We start from the raw sequence: 25,984 nt of genomic DNA on the forward strand, positions 1-25,984 counted from the left end.
AATTCAAGCAACTGGCGGCAGTCACATCGTCACAGATTCGTAATGGCAACTAACTCCACAGTTTTGAAGGAATCGGACAGCCACGTATTGGCCGCCAGAAATAGGTAAGTTATTTCTAGACTATGTAGATGCAGCTTGCTGACTAGCTCTTGAAGATGTCGGACTTATCAATTAGCCGAGAGATACGTTGACACAGGCTTCGTTTCGCTTCGCTGCCCTGACCATGATCAATGCTCGTATCTGTTAGAGCAGTTCGATTTAAAAGCTTATCAGCCTTTCGATCAAATTCTCAACAACAAGTATCTGTTTGACGTGGATGGATACAGCTTTAGCGGTAGGTTTGCCAAAGAAACTCTAACGTTGTTCTGAAGCGAGCATGATTATTACATCAGGCTTAATTCCTATGAACCTGGAAGATTATGCTCTAAGTCATATGCAATCCCACAGTATAACCCAAGAATCTAACAGAGTACTATACTGATCTTAGGCCGTTTTAAAAGTTTGCTATTATCGGGTTCAGTAGTCATAAAGGATACTATATTCCGCGAATGGCACGATACACGACTGACTCCTTGGAAACACTACGTACCGCAGAGAGGAACGTATGGACGAGATTTGTGGAGAATTATAGAGTATTTCATGGGAGACTGTAGGGGAAATGGGGCGCATCCAAGTGCGGGGGAGAAAATTGCCATGGCTGGCAAGGAATGGGCTGCACAAGTTCTGCGCCAAGAAGATGTCGAATTATACTTTGGTCGTCTACTCCTGGAATGGCAAGCCCTCATCGAAGATGAACAGAGAACAAGGGAGTAATGCGACAGTTTATAAAGGATATTCAAATCATGCAAAGAAATCGCTTATAAAGTGGGACACATGTGGGGGAGACGGCGTTTATCTACCTCGACGCACAGGATTCAGGAGGGCTAGGTTCGTTTGAGTAAGGCGCCCATTGCGATATTGGAGACAGATGTAAATGAGTAAAAGTCCGCCGATGAAAGGTCGATTGTTCGCAAACATAAACTGGTTGTTCACCTGCGCGATTATGACACACTACCTACCATGCACCTACCACGGAAACATTCTTATGAAGGTTCCGCACTCTTGCTCGATGACGATGAATTAAAAGAGCAGAGCATCCCGAGACAACAGATTTTAAACGGCAAATATAGTCAATCGATACACCGCGAGCTCAAAAAATGCAATAGAAGTTGGTTTCTTTGGCTGGTAGTGTCCTACGCCGTTACATGTGTTATCTCCTTCGGGCTGGGGTACTGCGTGGCGATCAGAGGACATGCTCTGCCCAATGTTGACAGTATATATTCCAAAGATGGTTTGTGATTTTCCTTTCTTGGTTGCCCCGATATGCACTGAAGGCAGCCAGTCCTTCGATGAGAACGAGAAACAGTTACTAACAATTAGTCTTAAAAGTGGCGCCCATCGCGATCCGAAAATACCTTCAATCAATAAGTGAAAGGCCGTTCGTGACCTCAACTGAGTCACCATTACTAGATCACAGCGATGACGCGCCCATGCAAGCGCGCCCGCCAAGCCCAGAAGTGGACGACTTCTGGGTCGGTCATGGGCATAGTCATTTGTTTTTGATTACGGAAACGGATATGATTCGCTTGGGGAAGAATCCATCAAAACATGTCCGTATTCCTGATGGCTGGGGATATGGCGACAATGTTTTCCTTACTCGTCTAGATCATATGCACCAGTTTCACTGTCTCAACTGGCTAAGACAGCTTCTGCATCCCGAATATTATAACAAGACGAGTGCCACAGATATAGGCCATGGAGATCATTGCGTCCGCACACTCTTTGATTACCTGAATTGTCACGCATCTTACGAAGTACACAACTATGTGTGGATGGAAAACAGACCGCAGCCCTGGCCTGACTTTGTTTCAAATCGAGAGTGTCGAAGTATGCAAAAGTTATTAGATTTCGATGGTACACACTCTGTGGACACTGACGCAAGAATCATGTCGCTAATTCCCCCCGAGGATGCGTATATACACCAGCAGGATGCCGCAACCCAAGCATTCTTAGACCTCGTACTCCAGGACAACCCAGATTATCCTCAGCTCGAAGAGGAAACGAGGTTAAGAACTACAGATTTCGAGCTAGCTATATTAGAATGGAGAGAAACTGGCGAAATACCGCGGATTGAAAACCTAAAGCCTTGGCAGGGGGTATAACCCTAGCAAGGACCGTAACCCACACTAGGAGGGTTATCATACGGCAGTATAGACAAGGGAAAGGTACAAAAGGTAGTAGTTACTGTTAGGGCTATAGCTAATATACTCTTAAGCTATTCTTCTAAGCGCTACTATTATAAAAAGAAAAAGAGTTAATAAAACAATATCACGCTTAAGACTGGAGAAAAGAGTTGAGTTAAGCCAAAAGTCTTTCACACATACAAACTACTTTTTATTTCCGCTCATTCGGTATTGCCTAGACGCAGTGATTATTTCTTTTCCAAATTACATCTCGGCCGTCGACATACAGAGACAGCCTTGAGGCGTGCGCCTCTGCTTGCCTTCATACCTCACACTTCGCATATCTCATGTCCTCTCCTGCCCACACAAGGATTCGCGTGTCTCCGTCCTGTTGAATAAATGAATAAGATCACCCGATTTCGCTAAGGCAAAATAACCCCTTTCAACTTATTTGCATTGCAACCTGCTTGGTTGGGTATCTAGAGCCCATCCATATTTAATCTATGTCACAACTTAGCACAAGTATTGTAATAGCAGAACTTATGGATGAGTCTCTTGATCAGGGTAAAACTCTTATCTAAGCTTCCGAGGAAATACTGAAGTTTGACCAGGTTCCTTCTCCGGCTGACTCTTGGTCAATCCTCAACTTGGCAACCTTGAAACCCGTACCGGCCCTGATCATCACGGGTTGATTGGGTTTCTATCGCCGGAGGTGAAGAGCCAACTCGTCAACAAAACTAGCCTGGCCCATAGTGTCGCGGCGGCCAGTGAACCTGCGATACACATGGAAACCATGGATTTGCTAGTCGACTGCCCCTAACTCCTGTGCCACTGTCTGGTAATGGGCAAGTCCTCTCATGGGGCTACTTTCAGAATGGCGCATGCGTAAAGTCATGGGGGACGATGCAGGTCGTCACGTATTTAAATCCTGCTGTGGTCCGAATTACTGCGCACAAGGTCATCTGTAACGCCGCACGGAGGCTTTACGTACATCGATGTAGAGGTTACAATGCCCAAACACATACTTCTCGACTTTGACAAAGCCCTCATACTAGAAGAAGATATTATAAAAACTGCGGTTCTACCCTGCCAATTGGCCAGAGACAGACAAGTTCGAGCTGTCTGGTCCGTTGTATGAGGCTACCTGTGAAGGTTCTGGCAGACGGCTAGGATCCTATATTTGCACACCGTCCTGGGAGACATCTTCAAGTTCGACAAGCAACACGGCAACGACCGCAGTCAGACGCTGCGCAACTTTCCCATCGCCCCGGATCTATCACTCAAAGTCTATACATCCAAAGCGCGCTTAACGTGCGGCCGGACAACATGCGTACCTGGATGCTGAAGCTCCAGAGAGGCAATGCCAGGCGCGCGGGCTAAACTTCAGGACCTTCCATCGTCGGCACGCGGACGCTTTCGGGGATCGATTGACTCGGTACCGGCTCGATAGTCGGTCATGCGCGGGGACGAGCTGACGACATCTCCTGCGGTTCTACCGCGCCGAAGCCCCGTTTCAGACGATGCATGACTGGACCACAGAACACGGCCCAAAGGCGGAAGAGAGTTTTTTGAGAGGCATCGGGCTAATCCGTAGAAGGTCCGAGGGCCGTATCGGCCACCGGCTGGAAAGGCAGCCTCTTACGATACTGTGTCGTATAGGACAGGACGACGGCCCTCTCACAAGTGTAGAGCCATGACCAAGACAGCAGGCCTAGCACCAGGATAAACCTTTGCCTTCACACAGGGTTTAGAAAGCTAGCCACCCAGATGGGAGGCGACAGCCATTGGATCAACGCGGCGTGTATGTGAGTGTTGTGGCCCTCCTTGTATCAGTTTAAGAGGCTGACTGAGACTTGCGTATAGAGACTCGACGAAGAAGACCTTCGATCCGAAGCCATTGGTTTTATCAACCACATCTTTCAAAACAGCGGAAGCATCCTCATTATCGACCGCAACCTGATGATCCTGAAGGCGGACAATCCCACCATCTGAGATCGCGAGGCTACCCTTGCGGCTTTGCTGTTCACCGACTGGAACACCCGCGCCTCGGCATTGCTCGAGGGTCTGAAGGGACACAGCCACATCGATATTCTCTGCCAGGATGATCGAATCATAGGCCGCACGCCTACGAACACGACCGCTTCGATCTTTCCGTCTTTTGCCTCCTCGTTCCACACACCTTAGAAAATGGGACGAGCGGAAAGGGGCCAAAACCCGTACGCGCGATGCAGTCCCTCGCGCCCTCGATCCAGCACGAAATCAAACTTGAGGTAATGGGCACGTGACTGAGCCACCGGCCGGCCAGTCGGCGGTTCGACGACAACTTCAGAATATGGTCGCTCTGCCTGGACCCGAGGGTGGGAGTCGTCAAGGATCCAGTTTAGTTCTGGTGATGGCAGGAACACGTGCACCCGGGATTCTTGCTCTCCAGCGCCGAGAGGCTCTCGGAGCCAGAAAGGGAGATGTGCTGCTGAGGCCCACCGCGAAAAGGTCCCATCCAGAGCACGACACTCTACAGGCCGACCGGAGCGTGGCCAAATCGGTCACCCTGCTAGCAGTCTGCGACTCCGACTGCGTCGAGAGGCGTTGCTCTCCTTTCACGTTCAACCAAGATGGACGCCGAGATTTGCTCCAGTGGATCTAGCACCGCTCTCCTTCCGTGTCTGGCGTACATGGGCCCCGAGATTCATACCGATGGATCTGGAGAGATATTGTTGAATGGCCTCCAAATATACAGTTGCTGGATTATTGGTGGATATGCAGTTGATAGAATGTGAACTGCAAAGTCCTGCGGTCGATGTGACTACCTCAGTGGACTCCCAAACTCACTTTGGGGCTACGCGGGAACAGTCCATAGCAAAGCAACAGCTCTTGTAATTCATCCTTTCCAGTAGAGAAATAAGTTGCGGACCAGGTCTGGTGCCATGGCTGGTATCTGGTAGAGTTGCAAAGCCATTGAGCCTGGCAGACATCCACACCTTTCTGGAATAAATGAGAGCTGCTAAGAAAACGACGCTTTCACCCAAATTCAGGGGCCTTCCGAACAGTTTAATGGGTGCGCGGGTCACACTATCCCCAGCTAAGTTAGTGACAATGCGTTGTTTGAGATTGAGGCTAAATCTGAAGTCGATGCTGGACCTGTGGCTATGACGATGGAGCTTAACCAGCTGATACTATTCTTCTAGCTTTTTTAGTAGTACTGCCTTCTCAGAAGTTCATATGTGGCTACAGCTGTTCGCCAGCCTTGGTTTTGTTATTAATTTTCTGATCTATACTTGAGTTTTTCCACTTTCTGTACTTCCATCTTCCAACACTGTGCCATCCCTTGTTGTTATGTAAGCGCAATGGACGCCGGCCGAAATACGCACTTGTCACCAGTGCGAGCGCCGGCATTGGCTATGGGATTGCTCAAAGTATCGTTGAAAGCGGGTTCGGCGTGATTTCACTTGATCACCTGGCTGAAGAGCTTACTGATTCTGCTCCTAAACCCAAAGCCCTGGAAGATAGTACCGCTGTCACCACCATGGTCATGGATGTTAGGACTGCGACATCTTGAGATATGCGAAATGCAATCAAGGCGGTGATTGAAAATGCTTGTCTGCAGGTTTCGATTCTTGTCAAAAACATGGGTTCAAATGATATTTCTCATCACTATTCCGTATCTTCGCGGCATATTCGGTCGAAGGCGTTGCGCCGTCATCGATTTGAGCTCGTGATTCAATACTGGTCTCACATCAATGACACTAACAGTGTTGACACGACAAAGCCCGACTAGTAACTAAGCGGATGTCAAATCTACCTACTCCCAGTACTTAATAGCTCTGAAAATTAGCTCCAGCGGTGTGATCGGCAGTCCTTGGCTTGCGACTGGCGTTTTAGCCTCTCACTTGCAAGAGACACGGAGGCTTTCCCAGAACCAAATCATATCTGCTCTCTCTATATTATCCCTGGAGACGCAGTGAGCCAAGGAAACAGCGTCTGGATTACGAAAGGGTCTCCAACCTGGGACATCTTTAATAAGTGGTTGTGTAATGACTGATGGCGCCGTGGCCACAGATTAGCGGGAAACGAGACCCTCGGTATTACATGCTGAGCTTGCTTGTAAAGAGCAAACGAACTGGTGCGTTGATAGACGTTATAGGCAAAAATAGGGACATATTCAATTCTTTTCACAAAAAGGCTAGATACGACATTTCCGCTCTGAAACCTTTGCGGCCTCTTTCCTGGAGTTGGTTCTTGACTTCAAATTGAGTTCGCTACCCTCTATGAAAATTCATGAAGTTTCTTCAAACCGAAAGTCGCAAGGCGGAGCCTTGAATACCAGCTTTCTCACTCTCCATTAACTTGATGTCAAAAAACCCCTCAAGGGCTGAGATCCGGCTTTCCTCGGTTGCACATATTTGTACAATCTCCGTTTTCCCACCCAAGTTCTGCTTCACAACGTTATTGACCATCATTTTCTTTCCACATATGGTTTGTTCATCTGTGTCTGCCTCCACCTTCTTTTGTCGCAAAAACTTTACAACGAGAAGGTTTTTTACCTGGTTGCTGTCCCGGTGTGTGCTCATCCAATGGTTAACGACACCCCAGTCCGGCTCCAAGAATTCGATTTCGGGAAAGGCATAGAACGAATTCCAGTCAGCAGCTTCACGGTTACGATACTGGTAGATCCAGAGCTTGCTGGATTCTACGCGAAGGACTTGAGAGGGCAGCCATTCCCGCACGAGACGGATTTGCTGCGTTCCAAGGTTTTCGTGGACCAGCCCCTCCACTAGCGGCATTGGCATCGTAGCACCGTCCCCACCAAACGCAACGTCAGCATGATATTTTGAGCCATCGCTGAATGTAACAATGTTGACGATATGTCCCCTAGAATGGTGAGCATGTTGGGTTGGTACAGAACTTCGATGGATCTCACCACCCCGGAAAGTCTCCACGAGGTACTCCTTCAATTCTGCGCCGTGTCCTCACACCAGCGGTGTACGCCTCAAATCCCATAGCACGGAGTATGTGATTGTACAGTATTGCGATTTCCATGCAAAATCCTCCTCTTCCACGATTGTTGGTTACCATTTTGCGGAAGAGGCTCTGAGGCTCAAGGTCGATCTCGTGAGACGGATTGTAGTGCAGGGACAGATTTTCGTAGGGTAACTTCGAGATGGTGTGTACATGAAGCACATTCAACAACTGTGGTGAGGGCGTGACATGGCGATATCTTTCTGGTACTTCAATGTAGTCCAAGAAATGACTCAGTTGATCCGAACTGTATGCTGAAGCCATCTTTTTTTTTTTTTAATTTGTCTACTGGGGTCCTGAGACTGAACGACTTTCGAGTCACGATATGTCTATCCACGTCCTAACTGGCTGCTATTGTCAAGTCGTTAACTGTCGTCTTTTTCTGCTGGGATTGTAATTCGCGATTCCGTGATCTCAGACGCAAGGCCATCGGCTTTGCAAGTAGCGATGCACCGACCAAGTCCGATCATCGGGAGGCTGTACGACAAAATACGGTGAGTCAAATCTTGAGCCAGGGGGATCTAAGGACCAGTTTATCCGTGTCCGCCCCGCTTTAATTAGATTCTGCATTTGGCTCACCCACTAATTACTGTATGTATCCCTATATGGCAGCTGAAAATCGAGAAGTCCTACGGCTGTGCGATTCTGTGAGCGCAATGCGCTTGATGCATTCCGACGTTATAATGCCCAAGGACATGCTTCAAGAAGCGGGAGCGATTATGCTTATGCCCTTAGCGGTTGTGCACGGGCTGACGAAGACTTGGGGACTATAAGGCCCTCAGGAGCTGAAACCCAGGCGGTCACTCGACTGTATATTAGTAACGTGTTACGACCCGACAGTTAACAGACCACTGACGACGACCCCGCAGGGGCTCAGCGGTTATAGGGACGGCCGTCAGCCGTTACGTCGTAACAACCCCCACGGAACGGAAGAACTAGGATACAGGTCACGTGACGATAAGCAGGACCGACGGACGATAAGCGGTCCTGGGACAGGACCGACGGTGCCAAGGGCGGTCCAAAAACATCAACAACAGCGAGAACGAAATTTTTGAAAACAGCATCAAATTGATCAAACCACGCCCGCTCGCGCTCTCAGAGGTCACTTTGGGCATAATGTCATCCTCGGCATTGATTCTGCTCCCAAAGAGCCTGCTCGTGGCCGCGGGCGGGCTCTGACCACGAAAAATTCGAGAGCAAGCCACAAAGTATGACACGTCAATAGACAACACCATCGACACCACCGCGGTTGAGTCACGGGCTATCACGTGAGCACAACGACCAAGCCCAAACAAACATCAACACCACAGCCACCGATAGGTTATGGGTCGCCTATCACCCCCGACAAAGTTTGCAACGTCCCGCGACAACAACGACGACAAGCCCGACAGAACGGTATCACCTCCTGCATAGAGAAAGCACCAGACACCAGGCATGCTACGATCGATGCCACAAAATACTACAGTTTGCAGACAGATTGGTCCCCTGTCGCCCCCTCCGCGAAGAAGGATTGTCGCCCCTTCAACGTATGACAATGTCTGCGGAATCTGTGTACGAGCTCTCATACTTAGTAATCGGACGAATCGAAGCGGTTGGAGCATTGTGTTTTGCGGATTGAGTCCGACTCCAGGCGGTGGATGGAGGTGGTGGTCGAAAGATGGAAACATAGAGCCACATAGGAACCCAGCATGAGGCAACAAAAAGATTTACAGATTCAACTGAGATATAGCACATGCGAGTCTGAGAGGATGCGGACAAGATAAAGAGACGAAGCTGAGGGCTGGGGGGAGACTATAGGTATACAGAACCAGACATGGTGCCTAGCACCAACAGAACCGAAGTAGGAGGACGCGAAAGAAGGATTCTAGAAGGCAACACCAAGCGAGAGAGCAGGCAGGAGGACAACAATCTTCAACAGAGGGCATAAACACACAAGAATAGATAGCATAGTGGGAGCTTGGGGACAGCTGGTCCTGATCCAACAACAGGGCGAAGTGGGGCGTCGCGGTTTATCGTCGATGCTTCGGCTGTCTGCCAAACCCCGCTTTCCGGGCATAGCTGCTAGCATAAGAGCGGCTTCATAACCGTGTAGGAATCAATCAATCAATCAATCAATCAAGCCAAGGGCGGTCCATGGCGATGGACCGACGTCCTGGGTGTCGGTCCCCCAGGATCAGGAAGTGTTCAGCATGGAACCAGACTTGTATATAGTTGGGACTCGAGTCCTCTCGAGTCCTACCTTTCCTAGTTCTTCAGCAATCAACTTTGTGATTACCCTAACCGGTACTTTCAGCTATACCTAAGTGACGACTACTCTACGACTCTTGTTGAGGCCTTGACTGATCACCAAGACCTTTGAAGATCTACGATCTATTCGACCAGGACCACGGAACGACTGTTACTACTCTCAATCCCTGGCTTACTGTTAACACAAACCCACTGTCAGTTAGCTGGCCGTAACATAACGCTAAAGATGAGAAATCCAAGTTGTTAAAGCTGTTTTTGCAGAGAACAGCGTCCTGGCCGTTCCAGAGTGGCAGGCATATCTGCCTAGGACGAAACTTTACATTCGTCAGGAACCAAACCTTCGTTTCAGCTCTAGATGTCGGATTCGCGTACTGAGCCTCAATGTCAACACAGCACCCTAGCTTAGTTATGTTGACTTGACCCGGCAGAGCGTACCGAAACCGAAGCCACCTGTTATGGGGACGTTCCGTAACAAAAAAGACTGGGAAAATGTCACTTAGCGACTACTCGCATGAGTCAAGGCTTCCGACCATCCGCATTAGAGACTGGGGTTCGTGTCATCCAGTATTACGAACGGATGACCGCATGCGCTTACTCAATGTTCGGTGCATATCGCAATATTATCAGCGGGACCCTAAGTCTGCAAACCGTGCAGACTTTATGTAGCCAACACAGGATGAACTTCAAAAATAGCATGACTCAACCTATCCATCACAACCTAAGTCGCACTTAGTAACGTAAGCATTCAGACTGTGAATTCGGAGCGTTCAGTACGTAGGGGTTCCATAGCGAAGTCTTTCTGACCGTTTCACGCCTAGTGTGTTTTTCTTCTCAACTGCTGACCGTAAAATCGAGAACGGTAAAACGCCAAGAAGTCTTTGCGAATTTTGATATTTCCCTTTATAACTAATCAGGAGGGAGGCCTATCCGAAAGACTTCCTAACCTCTGGATTTTTTCAACCGGTATATGTGATTGCCAGGTGCCTTTATGAGAGCGACATGTTTGACCGTCAATTAACACTTAATAGACAAAGCCTTCCGGCCAGTGAAGGCCATATTTATGTCTAGTGCGCATATTCTGTCATGCAGTTAAACCACCTGCATATATATATATCTGCTATGTCTCTTAGCTCACTGTTAGGCCTTCTTCAAAAGACTGATCTCTTGTTTTCCAGATTATGTAAACTGCTTTAGCGTACCCTCCTACTTAAGACCAAGTGGAAATCCTTGTGGCATAGGCCTACGACGTATACACAGTTGTTAATATTATCATTTCAAAATCATCCTGAGCTCGTTATAAGTTACGTCGTGTCATACCGCAGGATCTTCCCTTTACTGTTACAAGGTAAATAATTACACATTGCTAACTGTGCTATAGATGTCGTGGCATTGAGGGCCGAGGGCGGTTACAGTACAAAAGTAGCCTGTCCAGTCTTTGTCTTTGCCATGTTCTTGTGAGAGGGTCGGTCTCTCCTATAGCCTACGCCTTAATGGTTTTACAGTTAGGCTACTGTATATCCTGCCTGCCTGTATGCTCGCCTATATCACCCGCCTAGCCCTCTTAAATAAAAAGTGGATTAGGTTATGCCTGATGGGGTGCGTTGTGAGGACAGACGTGGACTTAAGTATGAAATGTAGGTATAGGCAAATAGAGTAAAGCAGTCAAGTATATAGTTCTTCTTTTGTTAATGTTAGAAGAGCTAGTGATATAACCCTTCTACATCTAAGGCATGGACAAGTCTTATTACTTGAGGGCTGACGCTCAAATAATCATACACTGGCATTCAAAGTATTGTAAGAAAAGCCGGCTTCTGTGATTTTACGTGTCATCTCTACATCTTTATTGCATATAGTTGTTCTATTTTGAGACTTAACCCGTATTTATATATGTCACCTCCGTATTTCTTGTACCAGCCGCCATTTCTAGGTGAAGCGTTTGCTTGGTTGGCTATACCTAATATTTCGTAGTCACTACATTCTCTGGGACGGATAAACCCACTGCAAATTCATTACTTAGCATACGTACTCACTCTACTGGATTGGAGAACATGATACATACGGATACTCTTTACCGACATACACCATTAGTACGGCAGAAGCCACAGCAACGCTGGCCGTCGATCTTGCTAATGCAACATTGGCGGGAAATCAGCTCGCCAATCGACGAGAACGGGTGTACCCCGAGCGGGTTGGCACCGGCAACGGCAGCAAAAGCAGCAACGGCGACGAATTTGAAGTTCATATTGACAGTGCTTTGGTGGGTTGGTAGACAGTGATGTTGATGGTGAAGATTTTGTGATTGAGTGGATGTGTAGTAGAGCAGAGGAGACTTGGGCTAATGCCCAACAATATATACTCCTATATACACACTTAACATGACTAGATTATTATTTTAGAACGGCGGCTTTTTGCTCTAAACTGTGATATTCAAAGAAATGACATCATTAAAAGTCTCCTATATCCTAAGCCCCTGTTTGAGTTCGTTAGGATGTAATAGTCTCAAGGGCGCAATCATAGATACAGGGTTTCTCACATAGTGTTCCCTTGGAGGTTTAAGCCTAGAACAGTTAAGATTCACCTTGTAGATGTATGTGAAACTTGCTGATCACGAAGGTGCTTAGACCCTAGCCTGCTTTACCAGGCCACGGTTAATAGATAGAACCCGTACCACTTTGGCTGTAGCTTTACTTCCTTACTTTGAAACACAGGGTGGTACTGTTAGCTTTTAGGGGGAAGTTTAAGGGTTTCTCTACTGCATTTTATTTTAGATGCAATATGGTGACTTTTCTATTTCATCTGCAGCGTAGATATACTAAGTATAGAACTATATCAAGAAGGTAAAATAGACTCCTTTAATATAATTTATTTGACCTTTTGTTTACTGCTAATTTGAAATGAGACTACTGGCTATACGGCCTAAAGTTTAAGTGATGTAGTGGCTATGAGTCATGAGATTGAAAATCGGTCGATTGTAAGCCTAATACGGTCGATCAGTCAACGCATAATGGAGAATCCTGGCAAGCCTGACAAGATCAGCATGCATTTTTAGAACCTATGCCACTAAAAGTCATTATCTTTACCGAGATATGAGGCACTGCTACAAAATGAACATTTGAAGTTGCTGATTCATCTCACAACTATTTTGAGGCTGTATTTATAAGTGTTTCGCTTTCGCTAAATAACGTCAATACTTTTTCATTATACAACCTTGATATGGAGAAAGCAATAATGGGCTCTGAGGCATATCCTGAAAAGGGTAGGTTACTTGCGTGGTCCGATGATGACTACAATGTCGGCGACCAGACACGCAGGAGAAGCCGTCGGCCTTGCGCGTCACTCATCATAATAGTGCTCACATTCCTAAACCTATTCCTTCTCTCTCTGTGCATATGGCTTGCACTGCGAGGGGGCGACCAAACAGCACCAGAGCCTCAGCCACACATCGTTCCGGGCTCGGGGCCCTCTTGGCTTCCACCACAGAGTAATAAAACTGCCCCTTATCTTTTAAGGCGCTTCCCAGCAAGGAGGAGCAAAAACCATCGATATTTTCTAATGCTTGGTGTCCCATAGTACCGATGAAAAAAATTCTCAATTCGGAGCCTATATATGGAGGTCCGATTACGAATGAGAGCCAGCAAGCTTGGGATGCCTTAATGCCGCGTATGTTCACCATCGCCAGAGCTTTGATTGGTGTGAATTGACATATCTGCCAGTTGGCCGTGGATTTGTTGTCATTAAAAATGAGACGGCGCTTCCTCAGGTGCCCAATTTTAATGCGACCATGAGTGAGTATGGGGGAGTAATATCTGTCTTCCACCAGCTGCATTGTGTGGTTAGTAATCAGCATCCCCTGCACAATTGGCACCTGGACAGAGGAACCAGTTGCCTTGAAACGATAATGATGGAATAACAACTTCAACAGTGGGCAACTCGAGATGGTTTCTTTCGGCTACTTCGCGATGGCAAAGCGAGCGAGTCAGACCTCGAACACCTGGGTCACTGCTGGGACTTCCTCAGGCAAGCTATCCAGTGTCGCGCTGACACCACTATCGAGTGGCAAGTATCTGATGAGCTCTCGGGGAGTCTGGGATGGGGCTATGAGCATCAATGCTATGATTATGATGCCCTCTACACCTGGGCCGAAGAGCATAGGTGGGGTGATGAGAATGAAAAGAATATTCTGTAGATATGTCTGTAAATCCTGGCACACTTATGCTCTTTCTAATTTCTCGTACGTAGTAAGGTTTTTTTCTTTTAACATAAATACTTTTTAAATAAGTTCTAACTAAGTATTCTTCCACTTCTGACTTGAAAGAATTACTCTTGTAATAGGTAATAGCTTAGTCTTGCTTTCATAAGTGCCTATTCTCTTTCCTGGAGTTAGAGTTACTCTTACCCCTATTCAACCAGACAAATGAATACTTATTACCCTTCAGCTCCATACTGGACTCAAATACTCAACAAACCTTCAGAATTTTAATAAATACGTGAATACCTCTATGCCTTGAATTTTGTCATAGTTCTGTATTTATAGGTGTGTGGTGTTGACTCTTGAATTAGGTTTCATAAAATTGCGGTTACTCTAAATAGATTTAATCTTAGAAGTCGTTCAGAGGCAGAATCTCCGCACATCTGTACAAAACCTGAAATGAACAGCCAGGAGTAAAACACGTTCAGGGACTATCTTCTATCAAGAGTTGACATTTATATCGCGAGTCTGGCTATACAAGGACGCAGGATTCGCTTCCCAGCATAGAGTTGGCCAGCAGTGATGGCCAGACATTAAACAATGGCATGAAAGGGGATTCAGGTATTGGCCCCTCTAACGAAGAGACCCAAAATCTACAACTAGAGAAAGAGCCAGGGAGTATTAACACGCAGATACTGATTCAAAACACACCTTCGCACAAACCATTGGCATCCCACGCAACACCCATCGGCCTCCATGGTATGACCGCCGAGATAGAACCCCCGTCCGGCGATAGCAATCAGCGGCGCTCGCGCGTGGCTTCCACATAGACATAGCGGATGAGGTCAGACGCGTAATTTTCCTTGTCGAGCATGCTGCCGAATTACATATTCAGCTTCAGAGGATTTTCAGTGAAAGAGGATGACGAAAGGGCTGACGTAGACCATAGGTCCTAGAATATGACGGCATGAGTTATTCAGCTGCAGCAAAAAGAGATAGAAAGAAAGACAGAAAGCCTTAGCTCGGTTTGAAATAGTAATAAATAAGCTCAGCTTGCATTCGGCCTACAAGCAAACTTATCTCGGGCGTAGCTTGCCCCTCGTCTGAGATCCACGCCAGGGTGGGATAGGCTGTAGATGTTGAAGGACCTGGAACTGTCCAACCCTTAGCTAACGCAAGGTCCTGGGTAGGTGGTGTTCTACTGTGGGGGCTCTTGGAGAACACAATGCATACGAAGCGCGACAAACGGGTGAGATGCAAATTGGCGGTCCTAACATAACGCCATTTCCAGCCTTCTGGCTAGCATTAAAGCGAGGATGATTATAAGGCGAGCGGGAGAAAAGGTAGTTGGATAAAGGGTTCAAGCCAGGAATGTATGTTGTCGATTATGGTGCGCAGTGTTGACCTTCCAATCTTTGGGTGAACTTGATTACAGGTGAGACCTTGGACGCTGTGCTTACCATCTCCCTGTGTATGGGGAAGCAGAAGACTGACCGAGAAAATTTTGAAGATAGAGTAGATTAATGGCATGGCCTCCAAGCTATACTACGTAACAAACCGTGTCTATCCCACCGAGTGCTGCATGGCCACGATACATTTGTATGAGGGACAACAGACACTCATAGCGAACCCAGGCATTTTGTTCTGCAACTAACAATTCAATAAAAAAGCATATTTCACCTACATTAGCATCAGCTACTAATCGTCAGTTAGACGTCTTCAAGATGCCGCAAATCTATGCATGTTGACCCTGAAAGCGTTGAGATTGCGGTCTTGGATGCCGTTCTTAGGGGCATTCCTGTACTCGTTAGGCCTAGAAATAACTTCCGCTTCGGCATCGGCGTGAACAGTTAGCCTGATGACAGATTCACATATCCTCATCCTAGCCCAGAATCATCTTCACCACCGTCATCATTAGCCTTCCTTACTCCAAGGCCTTCGAACACCTTAGTAATGTGCCTCCCAAGTTTCCGTGGTGAAGTACCGAAACTCTTTGGACTCCGTCATCAGGTTGGTCCTAGAATCAGCTGCAGTAATCGATATGGTCGTCCTAGAATTGTGTGGCGTCGTTGCTAACCGTTTCCAACGGGTTCTACAATTCCGAATCGATGGCGACGACGAGGTGGAATTCTGCAGGGCAGTGTGCCATCAGATCACACAGGGCACTGCCAAGCTCGACCAGATTGCGCCTCAAGGGCTAGAATGTCACCCTCCTGCGGAAGGTTGTCGAACACGACATCATCCGCCCCTGTCTATTGGTTCTAACTGTCAACACACATCAGCTAGTCATCGACATCTAATAACTCACGTAGAACGGTGAAGCAGCAGACTATTTGTTCTTTGGCCTAGTCGAAGCTTGTCGGCACAACGGGGATCTATGAAGCCCTATTTGTTGTTGCACATGCGGGGAATCCCAAAGTTGCACGCAAAGTGCCTAATAGCGATGATGGCAGCCGACAACGGTGACTTTAATGCCAACAAGGCAGGAGACTCGGTGGGTTTTGCATATTGGCACATCATAACCTAATCCCGAAATTTAATGGCAACAGGCTGTTCCGGTACGTGTCTGTAAATCTTGTTTTTTCGCCGATGGCAAGCGCCTTGGACGTTATTGTGATGGACTGGATGGTAGATAACGCGTCAGACCCGAGAACTGGTGGCTTCTGGTAGCTGCGACGTGGACGCGCTGAATTATGTGGTGTAATAGGAGCATTCTGCCGTCAATAATGATTGTGGGAGCGACCGAGATTAAGACAGCTTTGAGCAACCGAATCCATCTGACATTTTTTGTTCAAAGGCGGGGGTGCTGAAAGCTTCGGGTAGGGGCGGAATAAGACGAGTTCGAGATTTTGAGCAGGCAGAGAGCGATTGCAAAGATTCAAGGGAAATAATTTGGCTTCCAAAATGTGGTTTATATTTACTCTCAATTACAAGACGGCCAACAGAATAGAACATCTTAAAAAAAGAACGCCAACCAAACCATAATGCTGAGCAACACGCCGTACAAAGCAGCAGCGCCTAGGAAGAACCACCACGAGGCTAGGCGAGGGAATGGCGAAGGTTCTGAAATCGACTGGGAGCTGGAACGGAGGCTTGCCGGATCGATGAGGTCGGGCAAATCAAAACTCTACTAGCCGTGGTATACGGGGAGGGCAGGACAAGTCAGAGTCAACGGCACCATGTGTGCTTGTTTACAGCGATCAAGCGCGATAAATAGGGGGAAATCGGACGACGAGCGTCGGTAACAAAGCTGGAGGTAGTGGCTCAAGGGACTGCTTAACAGCGACAATGACGGCGGAACCTTTTGATGCGGAGTAGCCTGGCGACGCGAACAAAGGAACTCGGGGCACATAAGGGTTTCGCAAGTAGGCAAGGCAGCGGAATGCCTACAGAAGTTTGGACGAATTGAATGATGAGGGAACAATTACATTTACTGTGGCAATGCATAGCGAATACTATAGCACAATAACATAAATAGAGAAGGTAAGAGGGACAAGACAAAAGTTGTGAGTCTAGTAATCAAGGTAGATAGCGCATTTCTAGCGAAGCGAAACAAACCCTTTGTATGTAGTTCAACATACTGAGAGATATATCCTACATAGATCGGATGTGTCCATGTTTTTTACTGTGAACCAACTTGTGTGGTTGCTGGTTTGCGTGTTCGGTTGGTCAAATTTGATTGTCCAAGTCATGTAGGACCTTTATATACACACAGACGAACTCGCTTTAACGTGATGAATCAAATCATTTCCATTCAACAACCCAAGTATTCGCTCCAAAACCCTGGACAAGACAAAGATTTTAAGAATACCAACTGCCTTGACACCTCAGTATGTCCCGCTTCTGACAGCATGTCTCTTTTGTCCTAGATAGTGTGAAATGTAAAACAAGTTGCACGCCTTGCATGCTCATTGACCTCCCTCCCTGTAGGCTCAATCTCGGGAGATTCGATCATCCTTTTGGCCTGCGGGAGCTGGTGGTTGCCGTCACTGCCTCAATCCCATCGTCGCTGTAGTTACTGCTGTCTCTATATTTGTCCCAATTGCCGTCAGTGATAACGTGATTAGTCTAGTTCTAATTGCTGCACATGGCCCTTCTCTCGAAGTTGTCTTTCCAACGAAAGATACTCACACATCTCGAAAGTCGTCAGTCCAGACCAAGCCGCCTCTTTTGACAAGAGTTTTATTTTTCGTTATTTTGTTGAGACGATCCTACATGCTCAAAAGACATCCTCCTAGAGATGATGTGCCATTCGCCATCGCTGAGAAGGGGGAAGGGGAAGCCATTCCAGCCAGAACTACCCACCACTACGACCGGCTGCGGCACGTTGCTTTCTCGTAGAAACAACAAATTTAAGCTGTTTGAACGATGTCAGGAAAAGGCTATCAAAGCGAGAATCGAGCGTATAAGGACATTTTCGGAGGGACCGCCTTTTGAGCTGGGTATGGGGGTGCCCAGGTCATGAGCCACTCTGAAGGTTCGTCCATGGAGGAAGTATGATTCCTGAACTCTGGAAACAGTATGTTAGTGAGTAGTTTTGAGGCGGGCAAAACTGGACAGGTTGAATGTCCGTGCGAAAGGATAGGAGGCGCTGATAGCGACGCCATCGCCTGGGACTATGTCGGGCTCTTGTAAGGAGACAAGCTTGATCTCTTCCTCGACGTGGTGCGGGATGAAAAGTATCATCGTATCGAACAGAAAAGCCAGCAAAGCTTAGATTCAGCCTAGCCCAAGCTAAACTGGATAGAGCTTCGTTGGCAGGAGACATGGCGCGAGAGTAGGAGGGTTGCACCAAAGCAGAGCGGAAGCGCTAGGAGGGTGAGAGACTGATGTCATGGCGATGACAGCGAGGCAATATGTTCATGGCGTTAGCTTGGTTTATTGTAGTGTTGTGGGGATGTTTATGCATTGGTGTGGGATGGTTTTGGTGGTGGTGGTAATGGTTGTTGTCCTTCCGTTGAGGAGCATGGCCTATCAGCCATTAGCGAATGGTGAAATGTATTGTTCGGAAAGATAATGAGAAAGAATTGGTCTGCTACAGAAATGAGTAGAAAGACACTTTACTTCTACCTTGTCTTATTGTGGTTTTATCTACAGAATACTAGCTAAAATAGTAAAATTACCAAACAACCAGAAAGCGGGCTTAAATGAATGCCCCAAAGCACTACTACGAATCAGATAGACTAAACTATATTAACCTGGCTCCTACTTCGAGGTGCTAGGTAAGTTATAAACCCTCCAGAACACGTCCTACCCGTAAACGTAGCGCCCTCATTCAATCTTCAAACTTCTTTCAACATCCACATCTACATCCACTTCTGCATCCACATCTATCTAGCTACCTTATTTCATGTTACTTTAGCAGTGTTTTAGCTAGTTGCACAGTAGCAAACGATAACGCTAATTTTGCATCTACCATACCGGATAATAAAGCGACATTTAATATAACCAACCTAAACCTCCTGTCGGCTTCTACTGCTGTTTATACTTCTACCATGAGCTGATGGCACTATAAATCAATGCCCATAAGGCAACCTCGCTTTAGCTACAGGGAGAGGTTATCCACAATTTGCGGTATAATCTGCAGCTTCATTAAAGTCTCTTAGGCTTTCTCGTCATTTTCAACCTCATAGTTGTAGCAAGTGTCGAAACCTTTTTTTCAAGCACCAGCTGGCATCTTAGTTCGCAAAATACTACAATGCGAGACGCTCAAACCTCTCCGACGCCTCTGACCGGATGCAGTTGGCCCCCTAGCAGCCGCAGAGTCGAGAGACCTACCACTTGCATATCTAACAAATTTGTCCGGCATACCAACTTACCACCTGCTATCACATTCTGACCAAGTCACCTCAAGTTTACTTTAGGAAGCAGATGAATGATCCCAAGATATAGGTTGGGTTCCAGGCGTGGCAACGGCAGAACAAACAAAAGCCTGGAAGATGGGGCAATATTTTCAAAGGCGGGGTGCTGATCACATTAGAGACGACAGTATGGTTCCCGTGCAAGATAGTCAGGAAGTAAATGCCAATCTTGCTCAAACTGCCCTCGATACCAATTTCAAAGCCATCTATATGAAAGGCGATCATGGTTTTGATGTTCTCTCTCGCATTTGTGATGGCTGGATGTCGCAACCTTTGAGGACATGTTGGCTGCTTGGTTCCCTTAGGCTTCATAGTGTACTAGAGCCTAAATAGTTAGGCCGGAATCTTGTCAGTCAATTTCATTGTTCGTAGCAACATCTTTTCTTATCTCCCTGTCTAGTTCATCTCCTTGAAGACACTGATAGGATAGCGTAGTTGGGCTAGTGTGTGGCTGTGCGTCAGTATAGACCCCTGACGGCCCACCAGACAAGGTTATCCATTGCTTTAGCATCTAAGCGCTAGCCGCGTGGGAGTCTTGGATGGACTATGTGGCACCGCCTATTCTTGGGGTATCTAATCGGCAGCTAGATCGACTCGCTAAATGAGCCTCAACTGCACATGCACGGGCGCTGAGTGGTCCAACGCCTGATGGCGTTTAAGCAATCTACACTTCAGCTCCTGAGCTGAACACAATGGGTCAACGATCAAGCCACATTCCGACAGGGCTAATCCAAGAGCAGCCAAAGCCAAGCTTTTATGATGCTTACTATAGAAATCATCTCTGCCTGACTGTCCATTTCAGAAAGTTTTATTCGAGAAATAGTACAAAGACCCGCCAAGAACTAGACAATGAACGTTACTTACATCCACATCAGCCACGCCAGAACCGCCACAAGGACTAAGCTGAGCATGAAACTACACTCTGGACCGATGGCGAGGGCATAATGCACTAGCCTGGCCTAGCCGCTCCAGGAGTGCGCGCTACATTCCCACTCAGTGAACCGCGTGGCGGTAAATAGCTCTAGACATGCCTTCGACTTAGCCACTGGATCCAGACCTGCCAGGCTGATGCCGGGCGGAACTCTTATTATAGCTCCTTTTCCCTCGGTATGCTGAAAAAACTTAAGCAATTTTTCTCTTTCCTTTCCGTCAGCGTCTGTCGTTTTCGTGCGTAATCTTTTACTGTACTACTTATAGGCGGGTATGTAGAAGAACCATCTGGCAATCTTATATTATAGTATGTGGTCTTATTGCTAACAGATCAACCCTTCCAGTGTCTCTCATTCCGCTCCCTCTTTTCGGCCTTAATTACAGGACGCTTAAACAGTTACTAGCAATCTGCGCATGATGCAACGCGCACTTATACTCGCCATCACCCTCTCTGGGGTTGTGGTCAACGGATCCCCCTACAATCCAGCTTTCAGACGCCAGACCGCCCCAGGGACTCCGGGTTGTACATTCTCGGCATGTTACACTGATAATACCAATCAGAGGGCTCTTACTGGATTTTCTTTCTTCGACGATGCAATGACGGTAGAGAAGTGTGCTACCGCCTGCGCTGGTTACAAATACTTCGGTCTTGAGTACGGGAGGGAGTGCTTTTGTGGCAATACCATCAACAGTGACAGTGTCGAGACACCCATAGGAGACTGCTCTTTCCCCTGTCCTGGAAATCCGTCTCAGAAATGCGGCGCGGGCAATCGGCTCAACATGTACAGCTGCTCAGTGACCGCAACACAACCACTCCTCACTACCTACTCTACCCGAGGTTGTTACGTTGAGCCCCAAAACGGCCGGGCTTTGGCAAGTTTGTCCACGAGAGCCGATGACATGACAGTGGAGAAGTGCGCCACGTTTTGCGGCACTGCCGGATATCCTCTCTTTGGCTTGGAATACTACACCGAGGTTAGGGTTATCTTTTTGTCGTATAAAACCTGATATACTAACATCTCTCGTAGTGTTATTGTGGGCATGGTCTTGCGACCGGAGCCGTGTCTGCTCCGGCCACGGACTGCAAGTTTGCGTGCGCAGGCAATCAAAACCAGTTGTGCGGAGGAGACTGGCGATTGAACGTCTACGAATTTGATAAGGCCGGTGCAGCTTCGACCACCTCACCCACCGCTACATCTTCCCCGTCTGCAGGTCCCGTCACATTTACTAGCGAGGGTTGCTACACTGAGGCTCGCGGCGTCCGGGCTTTAAGTAACGCGTCGTATTTTAACAACGCTATGACTGTCGAGCTATGCGCCTCTGTTTGCTCCAACTACGCCTGGTTTGGTGTTGAATATGGAAGGGAATGCTATTGCGGAAACACGATCAACACGTCGTCGGGCAGTGCACCTACTAGTCTCTCAGAGTGCAGTTTCCCGTGCCCTGGAAACCCATCGCAGAAATGCGGAGCTGGGGATCGGCTCAACATGTATCGCAACATTCCCACCCAAGCTTCAACGATCACAAGTTCTTCATCGGCAACGGCTGTAACAACGTCGGCCATTATATTAGTTGTACGTACTATGCTTGATTTTTTTGGACCTTAATTCCTTGGGATTTTCTGATTCACAGGTTAACTTGTCACTGCAGTCAACTGAGCCTCCGACCACCACTCTCACTACCATCACTGAGCCCGCAGCGACCACTACCACCAGCGCAACAGAATCATCTATCGCCTCAACACTTGCTAGCTCTTCAAGCGTGGCGTCATCTAGCGTTGAGAGCGCATCGTTTGTTCCGTCCTCAACAGTTGCGAGCTCATCAGGCGTAGGATCATCTTTTAGCGTTGAGGGTTTATCGTCTAGCAGTTCGACTTCATCGTTCATTCCTTCATCTACGCTTGCGAGCTCCTCGTCCTTGGCTGCCAGTTCATCGCTTAGTTCCTTGGAGCCAACTCCAACTGCTAGCGTGAGCTCTACATCATCTACGCCTTCGTCTAGTTTAGAGGCATCGTCTACTGCCTCCCAGTTCTCCTCAACACTAGGTGACGTATCATCAGCACCGGCAAGCACATCTGCCACTTCATCTTCGATACAAACCAGCTCTTCTAGCTCAGCTGCTTCTACTCCAAGTGCTGATCTCTCGAACTTTTGCCTGCGAGTCCTTAATCCGGGTGTAGGCACCTCTGGTTATGTGTTGAAGTACGCCGGCTCAAATCAAGATTATAGTCTACGAGCTTCAACCTCTACAACTGGCACAACTGCGCTCTTCTCTCTAGACGCGCAAGGCCGTCTTATCGTCACATCGTCTAATCCGGATTATACTAATGCTCTCACAGTACCTGGAACAGGCTTGATTCGTAACTTTCGGCCTCAAACAAATCCTGCGTTAAGCTCATTCGTAATTCCTGTTTGTACTGTTCAAACTGACGTTGAAGGATATGTTGGCCGAAGGGTTCTCAGGTGTTCTGCGACAATTGGTACAACCACCTATTCTAGGTTTCGAAGCTACAGGATTAGTTCTACTAGTACTCCCGAAGTTTTTGCGACCTCAGACTTAACTACAATTACAACGAATAGCTACCTTGTAGAGCTGGGTGTCTTTACAGGTAGTGGATGTACTAGTGCTACTCTTCCTAATAGCTAGGAGTCTAGTTTTTTCTAGCTAGCTTAACTAGCTAGATTATATTAATTATAAACGTTGAATGGCCTATAGCCATATAAGGCAGATAACGATGCGTTGCAATGTGTGTAGTTGATTAATGAAATTCTCTATAAACTCCGTGATGTTCCTTTTCAGTTTAATCTCAGCGGTGAAACAAAACTTGTCCCTATCGTACGTAGACAGTTGTAAGACACCAAGAGGCTCTCCCCTTACATGAGATAACCCAGCCTCATGGCTAAGTCATCATGGTCGTCTGTATGTTTAAGTATTATTCTATTAATAAGCGTCTTTTATTTTTCAAAAATATGAAAGACATATCTTAAAAACTACCTTGTTTTTATTTAAAGGTGCTCTTTATTATTAACTGAATACACATGGTTAAAAGGCATATATTAAGCGCCAGTTAAACTATAAGATCTAAGATTCAAAAGAATAATCAATTAGTCTAGATAGTTATCTTAAGCTTCTTAATAAGACTATACTTAGTTATTAAGCTAGGAAAACTTTTTAATATTTATATTATAATTATATCGGCTTATATAATATAAATAAAATCAAAAGAACTAATAAAATCAAAAGAACTAATAAAATCAAAAGAACTAATAAAATCAAGATATATTTCGATGAATCTCTACCAGGGCCAGTAGATCCGACTGGGGAATTTGAACGATGATGGGGACGGCGACCCTAATGATAATGTAGATAAAGTGCAAAACCAGAGTAATACTGAGTTAAAAGACACTGTTCAGGTTGTCTAACAGAATAGGGACGATCTGCAGCATGAAATTGCTTCTTGGAAAGCTCTCAAAAGAGCAAATTACGAAGACTTCACAAGCACAAAATGGCCAAGACGAAGCGGACCAGTCACAATGATTTTAACATTATGTTTCAAATCACTTAAGTCACTCTTGAGAAACGGGAGATAGAAGAAGTATGCTGAAACCATTGAGTTGAGAGTCTGGTCAGAGAGAAAGGAACTACAACTTTCTTGAAATGGCTAAGAAGAACCACCGAACCGGACCCTGAGTAAAGAAACCGAATAACGCACGTACAATGAGACTCCTCCTGATCAGTTAGGCAACTTCTCCACGTCAGTTCTGTTCCAAAGACGGTCCGAAATACCAAACCACGGAGATGCTTTTAAAATCGACAGGTCGGCAGAAGACTGGACTAACTTTGCTTGATCAGACGCAAGCTTGTACGCATCCTACTCTCCGCCAGTTCAGGAGATGTTACTACCAATCGTTGAAAGAAGACCACCACCACTGAGACGACGATTTGATTTGTTATCAGAGAGTGAACCAGGAGATTGCCACTTTTCTTCAAAGGTAGCGAAGCTATATTTCGGAACTTCGCCGCACATGCAGTTCGAACACTTATTATCAAACTCGCCAGGGAGAGAGACGCATTCGGAAAAGGGTGTCATCGTACCAGCCTGATCAGGGCGACCCCCGCCGGATGAGACGTAGTTTTGAAGACACTGGCGACAAGGGCTTTTGTTCCGGACCCCAAAGGCGTGGATGATTAGAGCGTTTGCAGCTTGAGGGCAATTGATCAGCTTCCAGATGAGCTGACCCTAGGGATTAGAGTGAGTATTCTCGACATAAACCCGACGGTTTAAGTCCATATCGCGGGTAGCGGACAGACGAGTGACAATCGGTATGATCGTGGAAATGTTCTTTAAGGAACTCCAGACGCCGTAGTTGGCAGCAGTGGTCTTGAGGTCTTTTCGGGGGTTTCGAAGAGCGAACTCTCTATATAGAGCACCCGCAGGGTATGGAAGCGTGTACCAAGCGACGGAAAATTTAAGCTGTTCAAAGCATAAATCAGCAAAGTTCTTCTGATTAGAAGAGGAAGGAACGAAAAAGAGAGCCAACACTGGGGACGACGATTACAGGAAAAGCAGGCTCTGCCATCAAATTGAACGTAGGGTTCAGAGTGTTTGAAGAAGGCTGAGGACGTTCAGATATTAAGAACCAAGGCTAAATAGGCTTGTTGACGGCATTGCTGTGGAAGCCCTTGCTGCAAGAAGACATTGTCGCTGATGAACGGAGAGGAAGAAGTCTAGTCAGAGAAATAGTGTAGGCAAGCGCTGGAAGCTGTTGGTCTTAAGGAAAAGAGGAGGAGATGACTAATGGAAGTAAAATAGTCTTTTTAATCTGAAAGAGGGCTATGATTTAGAGTAAGTGCCAATCTGTTTGGTTTCCTAGGCTGACAGGGTTCTGAATCAGCGTAATAGTGAGGGAGGCTACCAACAAAGAAGGTGAGTCGGAACAAACGATATTAATAACTCACTTCGTAGACAGAACTCTGTTTAATCAGACGCGCCACGTCTTCACACAAAGGAAGACCGTAACGGCTAGGGGAAAAGCCTTCCTGCACTCTAAGACGCCTAGGTCACATGCGCCAGAATCAATTTACTGTTTGAACTTGAACAGGCGACTGAATCATATGTTTATGATCAGTGCAACACCCCTGATCAGTTTTGCAATGATCTGAGTCGGCTCTACATCACGTCGATTACTGAAGAGCTCTGCGTCCCGAACCTAAGAAACAACATTCTGCGCGCTGCGCCTAAGATTGATATTCTGGCCCGGAAACAGAGGGCGTCGTGAGCGCAGGAGGCTCTGATACTGTGGAATTGATTTCAAGGAGACTAGGCTCGCATTATGCTTTTCCAGTGTAAGACGAAAAGTCGGGTGAGTATGGAAGTACAACCACCGGGGGAACTGGGACTCTTTAACATCAGATAGCTGTTCAGTTGAAACCTATGCTCGATCTGGTTATGCAGGGGCCGGGTAAAAACACTCAAACAAGAAGCTGAAATACATAAAAAATTGGCTTGTACGGAATGA

General features: G+C 46.9%; 5 protein-coding genes across 5 annotated transcripts; 3 read left to right on the forward strand and 2 right to left on the reverse strand.

Annotated features, from left to right (window-relative positions):
- Positions 1 to 6,508: 6,508 nt before the first annotated feature.
- Positions 6,509 to 7,502, reverse strand: CTRU02_215115 (arylamine n-acetyltransferase 1; the record flags this gene model as incomplete). Its single annotated transcript, XM_036731934.1, has 2 exons — positions 6,509 to 7,091; positions 7,141 to 7,502. The coding sequence occupies 2 exons, from the start codon at positions 7,500 to 7,502 to the stop codon at positions 6,509 to 6,511; spliced, it is 945 nt and encodes a 314-aa protein (XP_036576322.1).
- A 1,034-nt stretch (positions 7,503 to 8,536) lies between these two features.
- On the reverse strand, positions 8,537 to 8,905 carry CTRU02_215116 (uncharacterized protein; the record flags this gene model as incomplete). Its single annotated transcript, XM_036731933.1, has 1 exon — positions 8,537 to 8,905. The coding sequence occupies one exon, from the start codon at positions 8,903 to 8,905 to the stop codon at positions 8,537 to 8,539; it is 369 nt and encodes a 122-aa protein (XP_036576321.1).
- Positions 8,906 to 11,614: 2,709 nt separating this feature from the next.
- CTRU02_215117 (uncharacterized protein) lies at positions 11,615 to 11,761 on the forward strand (the record flags this gene model as incomplete). Its single annotated transcript, XM_036731932.1, has 1 exon — positions 11,615 to 11,761. The coding sequence occupies one exon, from the start codon at positions 11,615 to 11,617 to the stop codon at positions 11,759 to 11,761; it is 147 nt and encodes a 48-aa protein (XP_036576320.1).
- A 1,299-nt stretch (positions 11,762 to 13,060) lies between these two features.
- On the forward strand, positions 13,061 to 13,671 carry CTRU02_215118 (uncharacterized protein; the record flags this gene model as incomplete). Its single annotated transcript, XM_036731931.1, has 3 exons — positions 13,061 to 13,145; positions 13,199 to 13,317; positions 13,408 to 13,671. 3 exons carry the CDS (start codon positions 13,061 to 13,063, stop codon positions 13,669 to 13,671), a joined length of 468 nt encoding a protein of 155 aa, XP_036576319.1.
- A 7,391-nt stretch (positions 13,672 to 21,062) lies between these two features.
- CTRU02_215119 (WSC domain-containing protein-like protein 5) lies at positions 21,063 to 22,072 on the forward strand (the record flags this gene model as incomplete). The annotated part of the gene is made up of 2 exons (XM_036731930.1): positions 21,063 to 21,440; positions 21,494 to 22,072. The coding sequence occupies 2 exons, from the start codon at positions 21,063 to 21,065 to the stop codon at positions 22,070 to 22,072; spliced, it is 957 nt and encodes a 318-aa protein (XP_036576318.1).
- Positions 22,073 to 25,984: the final 3,912 nt, after the last annotated feature.

Source organism: Colletotrichum truncatum (assembly GCF_014235925.2).
Source record: "Colletotrichum truncatum strain CMES1059 chromosome Unknown Contig_0013, whole genome shotgun sequence".
In the NCBI taxonomy this organism is placed as follows: domain Eukaryota; kingdom Fungi; phylum Ascomycota; class Sordariomycetes; order Glomerellales; family Glomerellaceae; genus Colletotrichum; species Colletotrichum truncatum.